The sequence below is a fragment of the Chrysoperla carnea genome, unplaced genomic scaffold (genome assembly GCF_905475395.1).
Source record: "Chrysoperla carnea unplaced genomic scaffold, inChrCarn1.1, whole genome shotgun sequence".
Lineage (NCBI taxonomy): Eukaryota > Metazoa > Arthropoda > Insecta > Neuroptera > Chrysopidae > Chrysoperla > Chrysoperla carnea.
In genome coordinates, this window is record NW_025408260.1 from 93541 (window position 1) to 116468 (window position 22928).

The window sequence follows — 22928 nt, forward strand, 5'->3', positions numbered from 1 at the left end:
TCACTAAGTGGAAAAATAGCCAACCCCTTCCACTAATTTTAAAGCCTCTTCTAGTAATTGATATTTCGGTTGGTAAACAGATTTACTGTACACATAAATGTTTTCAAAGCGTAAACCATTTTCATCTTAAATTAAATTCAACATAACATTGGTTTTACCACAACCACTAGGGCCACATATTATTGTTCATAGTGAATCTGAAAATAGACGACCATGATATGTTTGTGTGTCTGTATTTTCTGGTAATAAACACTCAGAGCAGGTTGTTGTTTATGAAAATGCAATGTAACTAAGACTAAAATTTCAATACAACCCAGAGCACTTTACGATACAGATCTACATGCGTATGCTAAACAATTTAAAATTCCGTATTTTTGTAGTGTTTTTATGTGTGACACCCTACCTAAAAGATCATATAAATATGACACTTTAAGTATAAATAATATTAAAAAATTAGATGATTATGTATTTTGTTTTAATATAAAATTATAATTTTTTAAATAAAATTTTTTTATCTAATCTATAGTACAAGTTGATTTATTATATTCCATATAAAGAGCATATTATATGGGTTGATTGATGATGCTTGTTAGATTTGAAAACCTCTTTCTAAACAGACCAGTATTAAACAGGTCAAAACCAGTATTAAACAGATACAGACCAGTATTAAACAGGTCAAAACCAGTATTAAACAGATACAGACCAGTATTAAACAGGTTAAAACCAGTATTAAACAGGTACAGACCAGTATTAAACAGGTTAAAACCAGTATTAAACAGGTTAAAACCAGTATTAAACAGGTTAAAACCGGTATTAAACAGATACAGACCAGTATTAAACAGATACAAACCAGTATTAAACAGGTTAAAACCAGTATTAAACAGGTTAAAACCAGTATTAAACAGGTTAAAACCCGTATTAAACAGATACAGACCAGTATTAAACAGGTTAAAACCAGTATTTAACAGATACAGACCAGTATTAAACAGGTTAAAACCAGTATTAAACAGATACAGACCAGTATTAAACAGGTTAAAACCAGTATTAAACAGGTACAGACCAGTATTAAACAGGTTAAAACCAGTATTAAACAGGTTAAAACCAGTATTAAACAGGTTAAAACCAGTATTAAACAGATACAGACCGGTATTAAACTAGTCAAAACCAGTATTAAAGAGATACAGACCAGTATTGAACAGGTTAAAACCAGTATTAAACAGGTCAAAACCAGTATTAAACAGGTCAAAACCAGTATTAAACAGATACAGACCAGTATTAAACAGGTCAAAACCAGTATTAAACAGGTCAAAACCAGTATTAAACAGATACAGACCAGTATTAAACAGATACAGACCAGTATTAAACTAGTCAAAACCAGTATTAAAGAGATACAGACCAGTATTAAACAGGTTAAAACCAGTATTAAACAGGTCAAAACCAGTATTAAACAGGTTAAAACCAGTATTAAACAGATACAGACCAGTATTAAACAGGTTAAATCCAGTATTAAACAGGTCAAAACCAGTATTAAACAGATACAGACCAGTATTAAACAGGTTCAAACCAGTATTAAACAGGTTCAAACCAGTATTAAACAGGTCAAAACCAGTATTAAACAGGTTAAAACCAGTATTAAACAGGCCTGTTTACATACAGACCTGTTTAGATACAGACCTGTATATTTATTGAAGGATAACAGCAACGAAGATATAAAGGGTGGTTTCTATGCCGAAGAATTACAAAAAGTTCACGATCCGAACATTCATTTAATGGAAAAGGTCTAAGCTAAACGTGGATCCAACGTTAAAGCCAGGTGGTTAGTGTTCGACACTTTACACGATTCATATATTGACAAAAAAAGTCTTATTTTATAGTGGACCGTTTTTATGAACATACTTGTAACAAAAAATTTTTGTCATAGTGGACCGCTTTTGTGAACATATTTGTGTTTTATAAAAAAAAAAAAATAAAAAATATCACATTGTAAAAATATTATTTTTATTGTAAGTTTCTTATTTAAAAAAACAGTGTTGTATTATAATAATATTAAAAAAATATATATTTATAAATTATCGAAAATACATTATAATTATTATTCTGAAAAGTATAAAAACAGAGTTGTATTATAATAATATTTAAAAAATATATATTTATAAATTATCGAAAATACATTATAATTATTATTCTGAAAAGTGTCCATTGTCATCATCATCATCTTTCTTCATAAGATAATTTTCAATTATTTCTTTCACTTGAACATAGTCGGATAACTCGTCTGATGTAAATACACTGTAGTAAGATTGTTCAAAAATGGATAGTCCTACAATTCCATCTGTTTGTCCAGAGTGGATATTTTTTAAAATCCAGTTCCAATTTTGTTTGTCTTCATCGTCTGACGATGGGGGAAAATTTCACTTCTAAGCCCATTTGTTCTACCTTATCAATAAGGTAGTTTAAAGTTTCCGGTCGACCACATTTAATTGCCATATTAACTAATGTTTTAAAATACTTTGTTAACACATTGTTTAAAGTACTTAAACTACAATTATCTTTAATCATATTAACAATACAGTTGTTATCACTATTATGATTACCAAAGTCTTGCATTTTGTATGTTATAACTAACACTAAATTGTTTTCTACAATAATTCTACCTAACTATCAGTTTTTTGACACCCCCACCACTACTCTATCAATTGTTCATGCGCATTACTATATCAATTGTTTGTACACCTATCACAATACCGAACCACTTTGAGGATCATCACAACAACAACAGCAGGACACATTTCTGAAACAACAGCAAAAATTAGCTAAATATTAAAAACATAAAATATAAAATACTTACACTCAACAAATAATGCTATAGTGGCCCCATGGTTTTGTTTCACATGAATTGTGAGTAATGTATCGTTTTTGGTCAAATGGTGATAAGCCCACTTTCTGCTGTTTGATGGTATGTAAGCGGTGTCGCTTGGATTGGATGCTTTGCTGAACACGGTAAAAGTTACGGTTCTCAAGCAAACACCGCTTATAGTCCTCAAAAGTAAGTTTTCGGATAGCTGACTTCTTGAGACCCTTGGATCGTTTAGTCTCTTTTTTATTTTGCACCCGAATAGCATACATTTTGCTACGTAATCCGACAAATTCTAGCATAACATCACCATTATTTTCATCGGACATTAAACCCTTGACTTTCTTATTACGTAGTGGCATACCATAGATGTTGTCGGGTGCATAGTCAGCCGTATCAAAACGATTAATATCCTGTTTCATGACCTCATAGACGTCAGTATTTCTCACGCTATAAATTAGACTATCGGTGTCTGTGTATAATAACCTGACATTTGTGGGGTTGTACCGTTGGTACATGTAGTTGTAGTGGAAGTCATACACAAACGTTTTCGATATGTCTAAAATTGTGAAGCCTATGTAGATGGGTTTGTTGAAACGTATCTGTGATTTTTTCATTTCAACAATACTGACGTCATTGTCGAGCACCATCATACTGTGAAAATTGGGTTTGGCAATTAACTTCTTCACACCATGTTTTCCATCCCAATTTTTTCGTATGTACACAACCCGATGTTTCCTCACATTCTCCATGGTTTTACCGAAGATGGCATTAATCATGAGTTTGAATAATGCTTTTTCAAACTCATTTGAGGCGTTCTTGCGCATCTCGGTATTGAAATCAATATATGGTTTCAACCATGCAGATTGATCGAATTGTAACACACGGTGGTATTTTGTTACCTTAACACCGAGTTGTGTATACAGTTTTAAATTCCTGTAGTGCACGACATAGTTGGTCTTATTGTAAAGGGTTGACAGAAGATATTTTTGTTTTGATCCAGGTGGTTTCGTTGTCTCCGGACATGGCGGTAAATCGCTAAAGTTATCATGTAGATGTTGGGGTATTTCAAGGTCTACTTCTAAAATGTACCCGACTGGTGAATCATCTGCAACATCCTCGATGTTTGGTGTGTCGACCCACTTAAAATTTCCTGTTGGTAGGTATCCACACATTGCTGCACCATATAGGTTCACCACATCATAATACATAAGGTAGACATCTTCTTGAGTTTTATCATACCCCTCTTCCATGTACTTATTGTTTGCCTTAGCATAGCGATTAGAACATTGACTTACACCGCCTCTGATTCCTTTCTCGATAAACAACAAGTCATCAATATCCGTGAACAATTCCAATTTGATATTGGTGTATTTCAACATGGCGCTCCACGTATAGCCAGGAAGTGTGTAATAGTGACTAGGATCGAGATTATAGCTATGAATACAAGTGTTACGGAAATTTTCAAAAATATCCGCAAGTAGTAACACATCAGTTTTCATATACAGGTCTGAATAATCACCTAGTGTATGTAAATTGAATGTGTTCCATACCTGTATCGCATGGTTATAATCCTCATCCGTTATGTGTTCATCTGTTAACACACTGTAGAAAGCCTCCTTTGGTGGTAATTTTGTCTCTTGGAGACGTCCCCAGCTACTCATGTATTCATATGGAAATACACCTTTTCTCGTTAGCAATTGAAATTGTTCATCATTACTGACCTATAAAAAATTAAAAAACAAATTACAACCCTGTATTAAAAATTAATTATTTTTTATCATTTACCTCTTTATGTAAAATGGATTTTTTATCATTATCTAAATATGAGGCCAGATTTTCCAACTTGTCTGCGAGAAATCGGAAGGAATCAATGAATCTTAATTGAATGTCCGAGACGTGCTTTGTGAAACTGATGTACTTTTCTTTGTTGATGGGCAACACATCAACTTGACCGTCGATTTCCGTCAGCAGAGCTTCAATAATAAAATGCGAATCGTATCCACTTAAGTTGTGCATCACAACAGGTATCACCCTTGAATCTTGATAATGCAGATTACAAAATTGGTGTGCTGCTCCACGGTAGATACCTAAAATAGATTAATATAAAATTAGATGAAATTAAAAAATAATAAATAACCTGCATTACCTGTGCGATGTGAATGGTCGCGAACACGTATGGAATTGGATACGAAATCTTTACCACAAATGTGACACTTCTCTGCTGACATAAAATCCAGTTCTTGTTCGACGGTGAGCGGATACATTGGTTTAACGTGTTTTATTTTTTGCTCTAATGAGTACGCTACTTGTTCCAGTTCATGAACAAACCACTTGACACAATCAGCACCACGGTATGCCTTATAAAACGATTGGTTGGGATCATGGGTACAATGAACATAGTAACCTACACTGTAGGGTACATGTTTTTGAATATTTTTTGTATAAGACCCATGATCCATTTCCATGTCTTCATGATGTTGTGGTACCAATAACGCCTCAAAGTCAGCGTACACCATATACTCAACACGTTCCTTGCTGTTGAAATCTTTGAACTCAACGAACCGCTCGTCATCAGTTTCAGGCATTCGTACCCGCACTGCTTCTTTCTCACCACAATTTACTGAATGCTGTTGGAGTTTGACTTCTGTAGCAAAATAGTTGAGACATCGATCGCATAAATAAATTTTATTCTTGTATTTTGTTACACCCGATCGAGCCAACTTTGCTAAATTTTTTATCAAGCAAAAGTGGTGACTGTTCCCATTCTCCACAGCCAATAGATGAATTTTCTTCCCCGCAGTGTTCGAACTAACGCGTACAGGGAAAATTTCTAAATCACGTAGAAACGTAACTTTGTAGCCGTACACGTTAATCGATAGCTGCGGGTTCATCTTTTCAAATTTATTAATTTGATCCAGAGACATGGGAAACTTTAATCCATCATATTTTAAATGATATTTATAGTGCGGGTACTTAGTTAAACGTTGAGGATCCTTTTCAACCGGGTAAAGTGCTGACATTATCGACCATAAAAAGCAATGTTGGTCTTTATTCTGGACATTAATCACAGCCAATTTATTTTTGATGACTGGTGGTAGTTCACAAAATGTTCCAGCTGTGATCGGAGAGTACTTATTCATGTGGACTCGAATATTTATGATCATGTCAAGAGCCCAACCGCTATCGCGTTCCTGGAATTCTTCCAATTTTTTCAACAAATAGTTTTTGACATGATCAGTGTACCACTCCTGCATGTCCGTTGTCAGATACATTTCCTTGGCCGACGTTATAAAAGTTTTCAAATCCTCCTCTTTGGTGGTGGGCTTAATGAAATTGCCCGTGAACATAATATACACCTGAAATAAAATCTCATTAGACTATTTAAATTATAAATCTTAAATTTTACTTACCTTGAGGGAATGATTCACTAGCTCACGCCGAACGTGTCTTCTAAACATTGGAAATGCCCGGTTGAAAAATATATTTGGATCTTTATAATCCAAATTGGTAATCATACCAGTCTTCACCCTGCCCTGGTGGTGGGTTTCAATTGTCTCCCAGATTAGATGTCGATTTTGTTTTTTGGTGACACCACCACCTTGCTTAACTAAATCTAATCGCAGTCGGTGAAGTTGCCGCTGGTATGATTTACAAAGTCCAATATTAGCTTCAAGACGCAGAGGATTTTCTTTCTTTAACATCAACATCTTTTTGAATAAGCGGATGTTCTGCTTATTAAGTATCATCCATCGCTCAGCTTCCTCCACCGTCTTGATGAGCCTCAACGCTCTCTCCACTTTCTTCATCATATCAGTGCTACCACCTTGAGGTACCACGTTTAGCGTCTGCATAACATTTCGTTCGTAGGTGTCCATCTTTCAAAAAATTATATTTAAGTTTCACAATAATATTTAAAAAATTTTACACTTACCGTTATATTTTCAAATACTAAGCAAAATATACGTTACCGAACGTTCAACACTAAAGTTAACTTACAACTGAGTAATATTTGTTTTTTGTATAAAATATATAGACTAAGTTTAGAATAATAAATATACCAAAAACAAAAAATAATAATAATAATAATAATAATAATAATAATAATAATAATAAGGGCAGGCAATCCCTAACCTCACGTCCGAGCCTAACACTAGGACACGTGCCATACCCGGTAACCATCAATTCCGCTCAAAGTGATGGGCTAACGAGGTGGGTCCGTGCTGACTCAGCGGAGCTAAATGAGTCAAATCCAAAAAATGTCAAATTTGAGAAGCAGATTTTTCGGTCCTCAGGCGGGTAGTAGTCGACCCAGTCCTACAGAACCCCGCCCCCCTGCAGGTGACGCTTCTACCTTACCTATAGGGGGTAGCTCTCACGGATATGAGGGAGAGCAATCAAATTTGGCTTTGGATCCCAGGCTAGTCCCGGAGACTAGACGTGCCGCTGACGACGAAGAGCCATCTCAAGGCACTTCTCAAGAAAGTCGAGCGAGCACACAAAACAGTCGTCTTCAGCGCTTTCAATGGACGAAGGCACTTAAGGCTGACCTGCTCACTTGCTACGAAGCAAGTGAACCATCGAGACGTGGCTATATGGGCAGGATGCACACCCTCTGGTGCGAAAAGCATCCCGAACTTTCCTATATGAAATCGCAACATCTACGCGATCAAGTATCCCGTCTCAAAAAAACCGGATTTGACAAACCCCGAACAGGACAAGAGAAACGATGCAGGACTACGCAAGCGGAAGTGAATCGAGGTGATGAGATAGAGCCGGCTGCTATTGGTGTAGTTCATTCTACACGTGAGACATTAGTCGCTGAGACGCAGGATGGAATATCTCAGGATGAGCCAGTATTAGAGAGTGAGAGATCTGATACTGAGACACAGGATCGGGTATGTCAAAATACCCCACCTTCACCTGTGTTAGAAGCTTCACCACCTACGCCTCCGATACCCGGAGATATCCCAGCACTACCTGTGTTAACGGCGGAAACAGCCACGCCACTCACTTCGACCACGGAAGCGAACGTAGAGGAAACTGCGATCCTTCCTGCTGAGCCACCAAACACTCGTTTGGAAGAGCTTAAAGAACGGTTTCAAAATATTCTGTTCATAACCGATAATGACCTTTCCAAACGCAAACGTCCCAAGTACCGCAAAACGTTTGCCAAAGCACAAGACCTTGCTTTAATCAACCAGATCGTCGACGATCATCTAAATCACACAAGTAGCCTACTCGAAATTGATAGCTCAGTCTATGCTGCAATGTGTGCTCTTTCTCCTGCCCCCAAGTCTACTGAGACAGCCGAGGAGAAAACACGCAAGCGTATAGAGCAACTTGACTCCAAGTTGACCCCTCTACGACAGACGGTATCACGTATCGAGTGTGTGTTAGAGTACCAGAAAGCTGGTAAACCCTTCACCCCAAAGGTGCGAGCCTTCGCGCGTGAACTCAGGCACCAACACCACACACTAAACAAGGGTATCCTGCTCACTATCAAGCAGCGAAACATTGAAAAGATACGTGCACTAGCTCTCGCTCGGAAAAAGCTAGTTAAACGCGAGAAGTGTATTCGAGAGAACAAGATCTTTGTATCGAATCCTTCCCGTTTATTTGCAAAACCCCCTTCTCTCGTCGAGAATCCACCTTCGATAGAGCAAATCGATGGCTACTGGCGTGATTTATATGAAAAGTCGACTAGTGTAGATAAAAATATAAGACCAATCAAACTGTTCGAAAGGTTCTGCAACGCGCGCCTAGCAGAACAAGCGGTCCTAACATCTGTTACCGCTGATGAAGTATCCCTTGCTTTCAAAGGCAAGAAGAATCATTCGGCGCCTGGCATGGATGCTGTGTCCAACTTCTGGTGGAAACGTTTAACTTCCACACACGCACATCTTGCTAGGCACTTTACTTCATACATCCTTGGGTACGGGACCTTTCCAACGTGGTTCGCGGAAGGACGAACAGTTTTGATTCCCAAGAAAGGAGACCTTTCAGTTCCGAGCAATTATCGCCCGATTACATGTCTCAATACCGTGTACAAAGCGTTCACCTCCATTCTTAATGAACGCATACTCACAACCATAGAACCGGTTTGGCAGATGATATACGAGCAACGCGGCTCCAAACGAGGTATATCAGGTTGCAAAGATAATCTTCTTGTTGACAGATGTATCTGTCAAGACGCTCGTCAGTATCAGCGCGACCTGAGTATGGCCTGGGTGGATTATAGGAAAGCATTTGACACTACCTCTCACCAACTCATATTGGTGCTGCTCAAATGTTTGAAAATTCACCCCGATATCATCAGATGCATCGAAGAGCTGTTACCTTTGTGGAAGACCAAATTTACCATTAGATGTGGTAAACGTACTGTCTCAACAGATCTGGTAACGTATAAGCGTGGTGTCTATCAAGGCGACAGCCTTAGCCCGCTTTTATTCTGCATCTCCCTTATGCCCCTTTCCTTGCGCTTGCGAGAAGAAACTGGTTACCGTTGTGGTCCCCCGGCAGATAGGAAGCATCAGGTAACTCATCTATTCTATATGGATGACCTGAAACTTTATGCTTCTTCTAAGAGCAGTCTATCTCAAGCTCTCAAAGCTGTCCATCAGTACACGAAGGCTATTGGCATGGAATTCGGACTTGATAAATGTGCCGTCATTCATTGTAAGAGGGGTCGTGTCCCTGATTACGATGCAGACGTGCAGCTCACAGATGGAAGCATCGTGAAACATCTCGATGAAGAAGAGCTCTACACATATTTGGGTGTCGGTGAAAACCACATTCAAAGTGTGTCTACTGTCAAGGAAGCTCTTCGCGGCAGGTATAGGCACCGTCTTCGACAAATCTGGCAATCAGAATTGTCTGGGATCCATAAGATCCGTGCTACTAATATGCTTGCAATACCCATCCTTCTCTATTCTTTTGGTTCCATCAAATGGACAATAGAGGAGCTTAAGGAACTTGATAGAGGCACTCGCAAACTCATGAACGTTAATCGTAGTTTGCACCCACGTGCTTCTGTACCGCGTAATTACCTCCCACGGCAGCAAGGAGGTAGAGGTCTCCTATCCGTTGAATGTCTACATGATAGGGTAGTTTTAGGAATAGCTTGTCAGGTCATAAATAGTTCTGACCCTCTTATGAAACTCGTGCGCGATCATGAGTTACAGGGTAAAGGAGCATTCTTGTTCTCTGCAGCACAACATGCAGCGTCTAAATTGGGCCTTGCTTTTGATCCGTCTAATCGTGATCTTGATGATAACGTGGTCCTTCTCTCCAAATCTCGACTTCGTTCAGCTGTAAAACGAGCTGAAATACGCTCCCTCTTCGAAGATCATCGGAATCGTGACCATCAGGGAATGTTCTACCGTCATCTAGACACCTGTAGTCTTTCCGTTGATCTTACGTTCTCTTTTCTCCGATCAGCTGGACTCAAGTCCGAAACAGAAGGCTTTATCATCGCTGCCCAAGATGGTGTGATAGCGACGCTAACTCACCAAAAGTATGTATATAAGCAAGCAGTCCCCAGCACTATGTGCAGAGCGTGCAAATCTCAGCCGGAGACGCTGATGCACCTCATCTCGGCATGTCCTTCTTATGCCACGAACACCTACATACATCGCCATAACGCTGCCCTCCGCGTGCTGTACTACTTCTTGAGACACAAGTATGAAGTGGACCCTACGCCAGTCCTACCATATGCTCCAGGCGAGATCGAGTCCGTCGTCAAGAACGAGAAATGCATTATCTTCTGGAATTTCTCGTTCCCAACTACCAGGCAGCTCTCTGCTACTAAGCCTGATATAGTGCTCCAGGATATCTTATCTAAGACTATGTACGTCATCGAGTTCTCTGCGCCTGCAGAAACGAACATAGTCACGAAGGAGGAGCAAAAACGGACTAAATATCTTGATCTCTTACAAGAACTACGACAACTACACCCTGGCTACTCAGTCAAAATGGTTGTCCTCATTATCGGTTGCCTAGGCGGAATTCGTCCAACTCTCGAGACGAATCTATCTCAAATTCCGGTCTGCAGGTCTCATCTTCGTCACCTTATCTCTTCTATGCAGAAGGCTGTCATTATAGGCACCCTTCGTACATTGAGATCGCATCAGACTGTCTTCAAGTAACAGCCCTTGAAGTTTCTTTCTTCTTTTTCTATTTTTTTTTATTTTTAGTAGGTTCCACATCGCTGCGGTGCAGGGACGGAGCCTGCTTGACCAGGACATTAGACAGACTTACGTACCACCGACTCGGAAAACAGACGGACCAACAGACGTCGCGTGGACTGACGGACGTACAGACTACACGGCCACAAGTCAGTGAACTTTCTTCAAAAGACGTAGCTGCCTTGTGGAGATTTATGTCTCTCAAGGAGATGGGAGGCTCTGGGGTGTAAATCCTGTATCCTCTCTCCCTCCTTGGCAGACATGAATACGTTAATTTCAAATTTAAACAATAATAATAATAATAATAATAATAAAAATAACGTAAAAAATATATGCGGAAAAAACTAACTGAAGCAAAGGTGAATTTCAAAAGAGATACTTCAACAGCTACGTACATCACTTTTTATAGCATTATCCCCACCACTAAAAAAGTTGTAATTTGATATTTTTATAATCGTAATTCAAACTAATTATTTTTTCTTCGAATTCAGACAAGTTTAAACATGTTCAAACAAGTTTGAACATGTTCAAACAAGTTTGAACTTGTAGCAGGATGATGATATCATATTTTTCAAGGTCAAATCAATTTCAACATATTCTTGAGAATAGCTGACACGTGTAAAATTATTTTAAGATCAAAGTCCATTCAAACAAGTTTGAACATGTATTTTTATTATGTAAATTTCAAGTGTCATATTACATTGCTTAATCATAAAAAAAAATATTAACATCCGGTCACGTGTTTTGACACATGTAAAATTATTTCAAACAAGTTTGAACTTGTTATAAGATGATGATATCATATTTTTCAAGGTCAATTTAACATATTCTTGAGAATAGCTGACACGTGTAAAATTATTTTAAGATCAAAGTCCATTCAAACAAGTTTGAACATGTATTTTTATTATGTAAATTTCAAGTGTCATATTACATTGCTTAATCATAAAAAAAAAATATTAACATCCGGTCACGTGTTTTGACACATGTAAAATTATTTCAAACAAGTTTGAACTTGTTACAAGATGATGATATCATATTTTTCAAGGTCAAATTAACATATTCTTGAAAATTGCTGACACGTGTAAAATTATTTTAAGATCAAAGTCCATTCAAACAAGTTTGAACATGTATTTTTATTATGTAAATTTCAAGTGTCATATTACATTGCTAATTCAATAAAAAAAAAAATATTAACATCCGGTCACGTGTCTTGAATTTTATCATGTATATTTAAAGTGTCAAATTACAATATTTTTCAAGGTCAAATTAACATATTCTTGAAAATTGCTGACTAATGTCAACGTCCCGCCCCCCGTTCACCCCCCGTCAAGCACCACTATTGGTCAAAGCCAATGACGTCACCTGGTAATTTCCCGTTTATGCTTAGGCAGCCATTCCTCCCCACCAATTCAACCACACCTCCCAACGCCATCTTGATTTTTACAGTGCTACTATTGGTCAAAGCCAATGACGTCATCAATGCTTAGGCAGCCATTATTCCCCAACACCACACCTCCCGACGCCATCTTGATTTACTATTGGTCAATGCCGAGGTTTCCAACATTCACCTAGGTTTGCCCTTTTTGGAAAAGTGTACCATACTTTGGGGTTGAAAGTGGGCTCGATTATCTAACGTCCAATTCCCGCCCCCTTTTAACCCCCACTTCCAAAACCGCGCCCACCACTTTAAGCCCCACTTCCGCCAAGAAACACACTAACGCTCTGTCAGCCACGCCCCACCACACCTCCCAACGCCATCTTGATTTACTATTGGTCAATGACGTCATCTATCCCCTCCAACTTCCGAGGTTTCCAACATTCACCTAGGTTTGCCCTTTTTGGAAAAGTGTACCATCCAACTGCGCTGAAATCCCTGTGACTCTTCTACTACTGTTGTTATTTCGTTTAAAAATAAAATACTTGAAAAAAAATGTCTGCAATATTAAATGAATGTAATGAGTTGAAACCATTTGCTAAATTTAGAAATTTAGAAGTGAATAAAAAGTATTTAGTGCAGTTTATTCAATCATATAAAACCAAGTTTGATAATAAATGGGTGTTAGAATTGGAAGATTGTTTGATAACTTTACCCAGCCGTTATCAAAAGCAGAAGAAATTGAAAAAATTATGGAAGCACCTGAACTATATGTAATTGTGAAAGGTGTAAATAAGTTTAACTCATATGATATTGAGTTTGTTTAACAACAACATCAACCGCATCAAGCATACTTTTTATAATAAGAAAAAAAATATGATAATGGAACGTAAATATTTTTTAAATCCAGTAAGATCAATAGGTGTGAACCGTTCAATTCGGTTCACAGTATTTTGATTGTAGGTTTGGCTGATAGTAATTAAAAATCTTTTAAATTAGAGTAGTAAACGCGATCAAAAACATTGGGACAGAAAAAGGTAACAATCATTAAAACACACGAACACGAAAAGAAATATTTACAAAAGAAAATACAAAAAAAAATAGAAATAAATAAATAAATAAAAAACCCTATCTAAATCTAAACACACACACAAAAAAAAAATAAAATAAAATAAAAAGACTAACAAAATTAGTCAATTAAAAAAGTTGAATTAAAATCACGTTAGCGTGTGAACGGACGTTAGTACACACTAACGTGTGAATGACCACCACGCGCAACAATTATTAAAAGTTAACAAACAATAACAACGTAGTTCGGCGCATGAATACAGAACGAAGCTAAAAAGCTCAGACAATTTAAAGATGAGCTTTTTTGAAAAAAATCACCGTTGAATGGTACACATCAAGGATCAGTTATAAAATTTATTAAAAATTAATAATTTTACACGTCCGTGCCCGCAACGCGAGCACGTTTTGAATATTACATCGGACAATTGATGGATTGGGTCTTTTAATCTGGAATAAAGATAATTGGTTTAACTTCAAGAAGTGGACTTACTTGAACGATCAAATTAATTATACCTGGACATTTCATCAACGGCTGGTGTTGTTTGTTTGGTTGTGTATCGCTCGGTCATCCTGTGGTGGTTTTTCCTAGAATTTTAAGGTACGTTTATTATTTCCTTCTGTCGTACTTCGTATGCGCGAGTAGTTGGAGATTTACCTACAAAAATTTTTAAAAGTTTAAATACGTAGTTTTAAAAAAAAAAAAAAATACGCAACTGAATCTTTCCGACTGATTTTAATTACATATATAAAATTTGTGTGGAACGGGATCAATACCGCGTTTTGGAAGTGTAGCGGACCACGAGTTAGACTGCCATTTAAGGGCGTCTCGAATTCTCGCTCGGCGCTACACTTCGCGGAATTTAAGCTTCACGGTATTCTGCCCGGTGAAATATTAGAATAAATTGAGTAACGGGTCGGAGACAGAAGGTGGTGAATTGGATCACTCCACCAAAGAATTTAACTACAAGATCGGAACGGTTCAGTTTCAATATAGTTTAACATATTTTATAAAAAAAAAGAAAAAACACTGAGTTAATTTAACAAACAAAAACCTTACCTTAAAGAGGTTATGTCATATTGTGCATTTGTCTTGGAGAATTTTAGTTCATATTATTTTCTTTGTATTTCATTTAATGATTACATGAAGACATGTTTGTAAACTCTAAAAACAAAAAAAGAATTTTTATATTTCAATTTAATAAATTAATCTAAGAAAAAAAAAAAAAAATTACTTACATGTGTTTTGTTGTCTTCAAATACTTTGACATTTATTGATAGTCCATAGAGTTGTAGTCACTTCACAGACTACTACTCCATCCTAGACCGTTCCTTTGTCCACTTTAATTTTTTTTTTCAGATTCGATCACACTTACTAAGATCGCGGATAAAAAACGCTTCCACTTTGTCAACATACCACAGTTGGTAATTTAATAGGAAGATTTTAATATAAAGTCCTCTTATAAATGCCAAAGGTGTTGGTATTGATCCATCTACAATGGGAGAGAAGATTATATTTTCATCAAGAAAGTATTCGATTTTTATGGATGTAAGACAGTGGTATTTATTTTTGGAATTGCAATCATATATAATGGTGTTTCTACAATCATCTACAGAAATCAATATTGGTGAAGATATTAGTTTTGATGTAAATGGAATAACCATAACACTTTGTTTAATAAATAATCAAAAAGTAATGATAATTAATAAAAAAATAGTTTATTCTCATTCAACAATTGTTAAAATATTTAAAATAAGTGGTATGTTATCTCACATTTTTGATCAATTAATTCAAGTAGACATAAAACAAATAATTAAAAAAATTAATGTATACACATATCGAATGATAAACAAACATCCTACAGCCTTATTCAAATTAAGATGAGCATTTCTGTGGGCTGTATTATGCATTTTGTTAAAATATATCCCCTTAAAGACCCACAATAAAAATATTTAGCTAGATTATAAAATTATTAATTAGCTAGACCGGTTTCGATTGCTTTGGCAATCCTCTTCAGTAGCATTAAACCTCTTAAAATTAAAAAGTCTTAAAATTACAAAATATTTACAAATCCGAAAAAAGAACCGCATCAATCTGAAACTAATAATAATAAAATATTACCCTTAAAATTAAATTAAAATTATTTACCCGATTATAATAATAATAAATCTTTATGTTACACCCTCTAAAATAATGTAACTGCCTGCTTTCACCTAAAACACAATAAAATATTAAGTTTTAATCCTAAGATAGGATTATCGTTATGAAAATATCAGAAAACTAAGGGATTAAGCCTGAAAATAAAATGTAAGATAAGAAACGTTGTAAATATAAAATAAAAAACACAGAAATAAAAATAAAGAGAAAATTAGATTACCAACAAAATAAACATTTTAATCCTCGGTATACCTAAAACAGAATAAATAATTAGAATTTAGAAAAACCTGCAACAAACCAAAATAAAATTAAATGAAAATAAGCAAATTAAAAACAAAAATTAAAAAATAAAAATAGAATTAATTAAAGAACAAAAGAATAAGTATTACCAAATGAAGTAAAATGGTGTACCTAAAACAGAAGAAATTATTAATTAGCGTACCTAAAACAGAAGAAATTATTAATTAGCGTACCTAAAACAGAAGAAATTATTAATTAGTGTACCTAAAACAGAAGAAATTATTAATTAGCGTACCTAAAACAGAAGAAATTATTAATTAGTGTACCTAAAACAGAAGAAATAATTAGTTAGTGTACCTAAAACAGAATAAAATATAAAATAAATAAAAAAATGAAAGTGAGCAAAATTATAAAAATACAAGAAAATAAGTTGAAAAAATAAAAAATTTTACCAAATGACAAACTGAAACAAACAAAAAATCAAATTAAGTAAAAATGATAAGCAAAAATAAAAAATAAAAATTAAATCAAAAAATAATAATAGGAAAGATAAATAAAAAAGATGAAAAATAGCATAAAATATCGATTCTCGAGACAACACAAATGAAACAGGTAACTAAAAGAAACCCTGCCCAAATTGTATTGTTTTTCGATCACCATTCAAATAAAACAGGTAAAAAGTGTACACCACAAGTATAATTAAGCAATAAACTTAATCGTCACATGTACTCTAGTTAACTGTTAAAAATTTGGTGATTTTCGCTTGTCTTATATGCTTCGTTCGTTGAGGTACCGGCCCTTGATTGGTTCTTTTATTTGAATCCAATGGCTGGCCGACCTTTGTTGATTGGCTGGCATCTACACATAGGCTGTACAGGTCAGAGAATGGTACTGGACCTTTGTCGCTATTCAAAGCGTTCTTTCCCATTCTGTTGATGTACAAACTTTCGTAGGCATCAAGTTTCGATGGAATGTTGACTAATTTTAACAACTTTATCTCACCGATCTGATGTCCCGTTTCCATGGCGTGTGATGCCACTGATGACTTTTCCTTCCTTTTATTGTTAAAATGCGCTATATGCTCTTTGTAGCGTACGCTAAGGGAACGGACTGTTTGGCCAATATAACCTTTCGAGCAATCTGCGCAATCAACTCTATATATACCTGACTTTTTGTTGTTTGGAATACGATCCTTCGTATTACATAACATTGACCTCAATTTCCCTTTCGATGTATATGCCACTTGTAGGTTTGTGTTATATTTTTGCATGGCCTCCGATACTTGGCTGGTTTTTTTGCCATAAAAGGTCAATGATGTTCTTAGGACTGGTTCTTCCGTTGACAATGTTGTTGTTTCTTTAAGGGACTTCCGCCATTTCGCCTTTTTCAATAATTGGTCAATTACGTTCGTTGAATATCCGTTGAGTACCGCCACATTTTTTATGTAATCCAATTCCTTCTTATAGTTTGTTGTTGATAATGGGTATGTTGTTAACCTGTGAACAAGAAAATTAAAAGCGGCCATTTTGTGGCTCCAATGAGAAAAGGAGTCCTTTGGAATAAACCTATCTACATTTGTCGGTTTCCTGTAAATGTTGAACGCCAACTTATCGCTATTTCGAGATCCATAAATGGTAATTTTTCATCCTGCTCCTCTTCCACGGTGAATTTGATGCTGGGTTCCGCTTTATTCAAAAATTCCAAAAAATCGTGTACGCTCGTTTTCTTAGTATCTATAATTGTAAATATGTCATCTACATAACGATACCAATGTTGTGGGAAATACTCCGCTGCTTGTTTTAAATTCCTTTCCAATCTTGACATGAATATGTTTGCTAAAAAAGGGCTCAATGGGTTGCCCATACTGGTTCCATGTACCTGCTTATAAAATTTTTCATTAAATTGGAAATAAGTTTGTTCCATGCATAATCTGGTTAATTGGAGATATTCTCCTCTTTCCAGTTCAGGCACATTGTTCTCCGTCAACCATTCCTCCAGGTGGTCCAACGCTTTATTAATTGGCACACTAGGAAAAAGGGCCGTTACGTCAAAAGATACAAACTTATCCCCATCTACTAAATTTACACCCTTAAGTTTTTCTATGAGTTCCATAGAATTCAAGACACTATCACCTGTCGGCTTGTTGAATTTATTAAATTCTGACACAAGCCATTTCGCGATCTTGTATGTTGGTGAGTTGATCCCGGATACAATGGGCCGCATACCATCTCCTTCCTTGTGAATTTTCGGCAATCCGTACAATCTAGAAGTTAGTGGGTTTGATGATTGTAACTTCAAACGATCTCTGCTTCCAATCAGCGCCTGACATTGTTTGATCACCTCTTTTACCTCTTTGATATTCTTTTGGAGTGGATCCTTCTCGACACGTTCATATGGTCCTTCCCGTAATAGTTTTTCCATCCGTCGAATGTAATCTTCTTTATCTAAAACAACAACAGCATTACCTTTATCTGCCTTGGTGATCGTGACTCCTTTTTCCGTAAGCGATTTTACAGCTTTGTGATGAGTTATATGATGGTTGATTTCTTTTTCCTCTGGTCGTAGGATGGGTAAAACGTTTCTCCTGATCTGGTGCTTTACACTTTCTGGAGCTCTTTTGATGGTTGTTTCTACGTCGGCGATGATGTCAATGATCGGTGTTTTTAGGGGTTTCAAAGAAAAATTGAGACCTTTATTTAATAATTGCAGTTCCTCCGTTGAAAGTTCCTTTGTTGATATGTTTTTAACTATATTCAGTTGATTATGAATGGCTGTTTGTCTTGGTTTATTATCATTCCTCCTGTCATTGCTGGTCATTTGTTTTGCCCTGGGTTGTTGAATTGAAATGAGCGATAACAATTTCTTGTTGTGTCGATCATATGTCTGCTCCATTTTGTGGTCAATGATTTCGTTGATTTTCCGGTACCATAATAGCCAATTCTGGAAATCCTTTTCGTTAAGATCTTTGGTCAGCATTAAGTGTAGTTTGTATTTTTCCGTTTCAAAATTGCTGCGTGAACAGTAAAGTTGACTTTTTTCCAAGACTAACCATTTATATTTCGCGAACTCAACTGCTTTTCGAGCATTCGGACTGTTGGAGCTAGAATTAATACATAAAAATTTTGGAAATACGTTTGCTTTTAAACAATTGTTTAAAAACGATATATCCGCTGAAAGAGAACGAAATTTTAATGATAATTTAAAAAACTTACATAACTGCTCCTTTGGTCTGGGCACCAAATTATTATTCAAATTAAGATGAGCATTTCTGTGGGCTGTATTATGCATTTTGTTAAAATATATCCCCTTAAGGACCCACAATAAAAATATTTAGCTAGATTATAAAATTATTAATTAGCTAGACCGGTTTCGATTGCTTTGGCAATCCTCTTCAGTAGCATTAAACTTCTTAAAATTAAAAAGTCTTAAAATTACAAAATATTTACAAATCCGAAAAAAGAACCGCATCAATCTGAAACAAATAATAATAAAATATTACCTTTAAAATTAAATTAAAATTATTTACCCGATTATAATAATAATAAATCTTTATGTTACACCCTCTAAAATAATGTAACTGCCTGCTTTCACCTAAAACACAATAAAATATTAAGTTTTAATCCTAAGATAGGATTATCGTTATGAAAATATCAGAAAACTAAGGGATTAAGCCTGAAAATAAAATGTAAGATAAGAAACGTTGTAAATATAAAATAAAAAACACAGAAATAAAAATAAAGAGAAAATTAGATTACCAACAAAATAAACATTTTAATCCTCGGTATACCTAAAACAGAATAAATAATTAGAATTTAGAAAAACCTGCAACAAACCAAAATAAAATTAAATGAAAATAAGCAAATTAAAAACAAAAATTAAAAAATAAAAATAGAATTAATTAAAGAACAAAAGAATAAGTATTACCAAATGAAGTAAAATGGTGTACCTAAAACAGAAGAAATTATTAATTAGCGTACCTAAAACAGAAGAAATTATTAATTAGCGTACCTAAAACAGAAGAAATTATTAATTAGTGTACCTAAAACAGAAGAAATTATTAATTAGCGTACCTAAAACAGAAGAAATTATTAATTAGTGTACCTAAAACAGAAGAAATAATTAGTTAGTGTACCTAAAACAGAATAAAATATAAAATAAATAAAAAAATGAAAGTGAGCAAAATTATAAAAATACAAGAAAATAAGTTGAAAAAATAAAAAATTTTACCAAATGACAAACTGAAACAAACAAAAAATCAAATTAAGTAAAAATGATAAGCAAAAATAAAAAATAAAAATTAAATCAAAAAATAATAATAGGAAAGATAAATAAAAAAGATGAAAAATAGCATAAAATATCGATTCTCGAGACAACACAAATGAAACAGGTAACTAAAAGAAACCCTGCCCAAATTGTGTTGTTTTTCGATCACCATTCAAATAAAACAGGTAAAAAGTGTACACCACAAGTATAATTAAGCAATAAACTTAATCGTCACATGTACTCTAGTTAACTGTTAAAAATTTGGTGATTTTCGCTTGTCTTATATGCTTCGTTCGTTGAGGTACCGGCCCTTGATTGGTTCTTTTATTTGAATCCAATGGCTGGCCGACCTTTGTTGATTGGCTGGCATCTACACATAGGCTGTACAGGTCAGAGAATGGTACTGGACCTTTGTCGCTATTCAAAGCGTTCTTTCCCATTCTGTTGATGTACAAACTTTCGTAGGCATCAAGTTTCGATGGAATGTTGACTAATTTTAACAACTTTATCTCACCGATCTGATGTCCCGTTTCCATGGCGTGTGATGCCACTGATGACTTTTCCTTCCTTTTATTGTTGAAATGCGCTATATGCTCTTTGTAGCGTACGCAAAGGGAACGGGCTGTTTGGCCAATATAACCTTTCGAGCAATCTGCGCAATCAACTCTATATATACCTGACTTTAAAAAAGATAGCGATAAGTTGGCGTTCAACATTTACAGGAAACCGACAAATGTAGATAGGTTTATTCCAAAGGACTCCTTTTCTCATTGGAGCCACAAAATGGCCGCTTTTAATTTTCTTGTTCACAGGTTAACAACATACCCATTATCAACAACAAACTATAAGAAGGAATTGGATTACATAAAAAATGTGGCGGTACTCAACGGATATTCAACGAACGTAATTGACCAATTATTGAAAAAGGCGAAATGGCGGAAGTCCCTTAAAGAAACAACAACATTGTCAACGGAAGAACCAGTCCTAAGAACATCATTGACCTTTTATGGCAAAAAAACCAGCCAAGTATCGGAGGCCATGCAAAAATATAACACAAACCTTCAAGTGGCATATACATCGAAAGGGAAATTGAGGTCAATGTTATGTAATACGAAGGATCGTATTCCAAACAACAAAAAGTCAGGTATATATAGAGTTGATTGCGCAGATTGCTCGAAAGGTTATATTGGCCAAACAGCCCGTTCCCTTAGCGTACGCTACAAAGAGCATATAGCGCATTTCAACAATAAAAGGAAGGAAAAGTCATCAGTGGCATCACACGCCATGGAAACGGGACATCAGATCGGTGAGATAAAGTTGTTAAAATTAGTCAACATTCCATCGAAACTTGATGCCTACGAAAGTTTGTACATCAACAGAATGGGAAAGAACGCTTTGAATAGCGACAAAGGTCCAGTACCATTCTCTGACCTGTACAGCCTATGTGTAGATGCCAGCCAATCAACAAAGGTCGGCCAGCCATTGGATTCAAATAAAAGAACCAATCAAGGGCCGGTACCTCAACGAACGAAGCATATAAGACAAGCGAAAATCACCAAATTTTTAACAGTTAACTAGAGTACATGTGACGATTAAGTTTATTGCTTAATTATACTTGTGGTGTACACTTTTTACCTGTTTTATTTGAATGGTGATCGAAAAACAACACAATTTGGGCAGGGTTTCTTTTAGTTACCTGTTTCATTTGTGTTGTCTCGAGAATCGATATTTTATGCTATTTTTCATCTTTTTTATTTATCTTTCCTATTATTATTTTTTGATTTAATTTTTATTTTTTATTTTTGCTTATCATTTTTACTTAATTTGATTTTTTGTTTGTTTCAGTTTGTCATTTGGTAAAATTTTTTATTTTTTCAACTTATTTTCTTGTATTTTTATAATTTTGCTCACTTTCATTTTTTTATTTATTTTATATTTTATTCTGTTTTAGGTACACTAACTAATTATTTCTTCTGTTTTAGGTACACTAATTAATAATTTCTTCTGTTTTAGGTACGCTAATTAATAATTTCTTCTGTTTTAGGTACACTAATTAATAATTTCTTCTGTTTTAGGTACGCTAATTAATAATTTCTTCTGTTTTAGGTACGCTAATTAATAATTTCTTCTGTTTTAGGTACACCATTTTACTTCATTTGGTAATACTTATTCTATTGTTCTTTAATTAATTCTATTTTTATTTTTTAATTTTTGTTTTTAATTTGCTTATTTTCATTTAATTTTATTTTGGTTTGTTGCAGGTTTTTCTAAATTCTAATTATTTATTCTGTTTTAGGTATACCGAGGATTAAAATGTTTATTTTGTTGGTAATCTAATTTTCTCTTTATTTTTATTTCTGTGTTTTTTATTTTATATTTACAACGTTTCTTATCTTACATTTTATTTTCAGGCTTAATCCCTTAGTTTTCTGATATTTTCATAACGATAATCCTATCTTAGGATTAAAACTTAATATTTTATTGTGTTTTAGGTGAAAGCAGGCAGTTACATTATTTTAGAGGGTGTAACATAAAGATTTATTATTATTATAATCGGGTAAATAATTTTAATTTAATTTTAAGGGTAATATTTTATTATTATTTGTTTCAGATTGATGCGGTTCTTTTTTCGGATTTGTAAATATTTTGTAATTTTAAGACTTTTTAATTTTAAGAGGTTTAATGCTACTGAAGAGGATTGCCAAAGCAATCGAAACCGGTCTAGCTAATTAATAATTTTATAATCTAGCTAAATATTTTTATTGTGGGTCCTTAAGGGGATATATT

At 35.0% G+C, this 22928-nt stretch overlaps 2 protein-coding genes and 1 long non-coding RNA gene across 3 annotated transcripts; all 3 read right to left on the reverse strand.

Annotated features, from left to right (window-relative positions):
- Window positions 1–3487: 3487 nt before the first annotated feature.
- LOC123304860 lies at window positions 3488–5512 on the reverse strand. Its single transcript, XM_044886423.1, has 4 exons — window positions 5004–5512; window positions 4643–4944; window positions 3934–4578; window positions 3488–3508 (listed from the first exon to the last, which is right to left on the reverse strand). Exons 1-4 carry the CDS (start codon window positions 5440–5442, stop codon window positions 3488–3490), a joined length of 1407 nt encoding a protein of 468 aa, XP_044742358.1. The 5' UTR covers window positions 5443–5512.
- An 8312-nt stretch (window positions 5513–13824) lies between these two features.
- LOC123304859 lies at window positions 13825–14645 on the reverse strand. The gene is made up of 3 exons (XR_006536806.1): window positions 14541–14645; window positions 13997–14138; window positions 13825–13930 (listed from the first exon to the last, which is right to left on the reverse strand). It is a non-coding gene; the product is annotated as an uncharacterized LOC123304859 (long non-coding RNA).
- A 1963-nt stretch (window positions 14646–16608) lies between these two features.
- On the reverse strand, window positions 16609–18770 carry LOC123304861. The gene is made up of 2 exons (XM_044886425.1): window positions 17452–18770; window positions 16609–17374 (listed from the first exon to the last, which is right to left on the reverse strand). The coding sequence occupies exons 1-2, from the start codon at window positions 18768–18770 to the stop codon at window positions 16609–16611; spliced, it is 2085 nt and encodes a 694-aa protein (XP_044742360.1).
- Between the last annotated feature and the right edge of the window lie 4158 nt (window positions 18771–22928).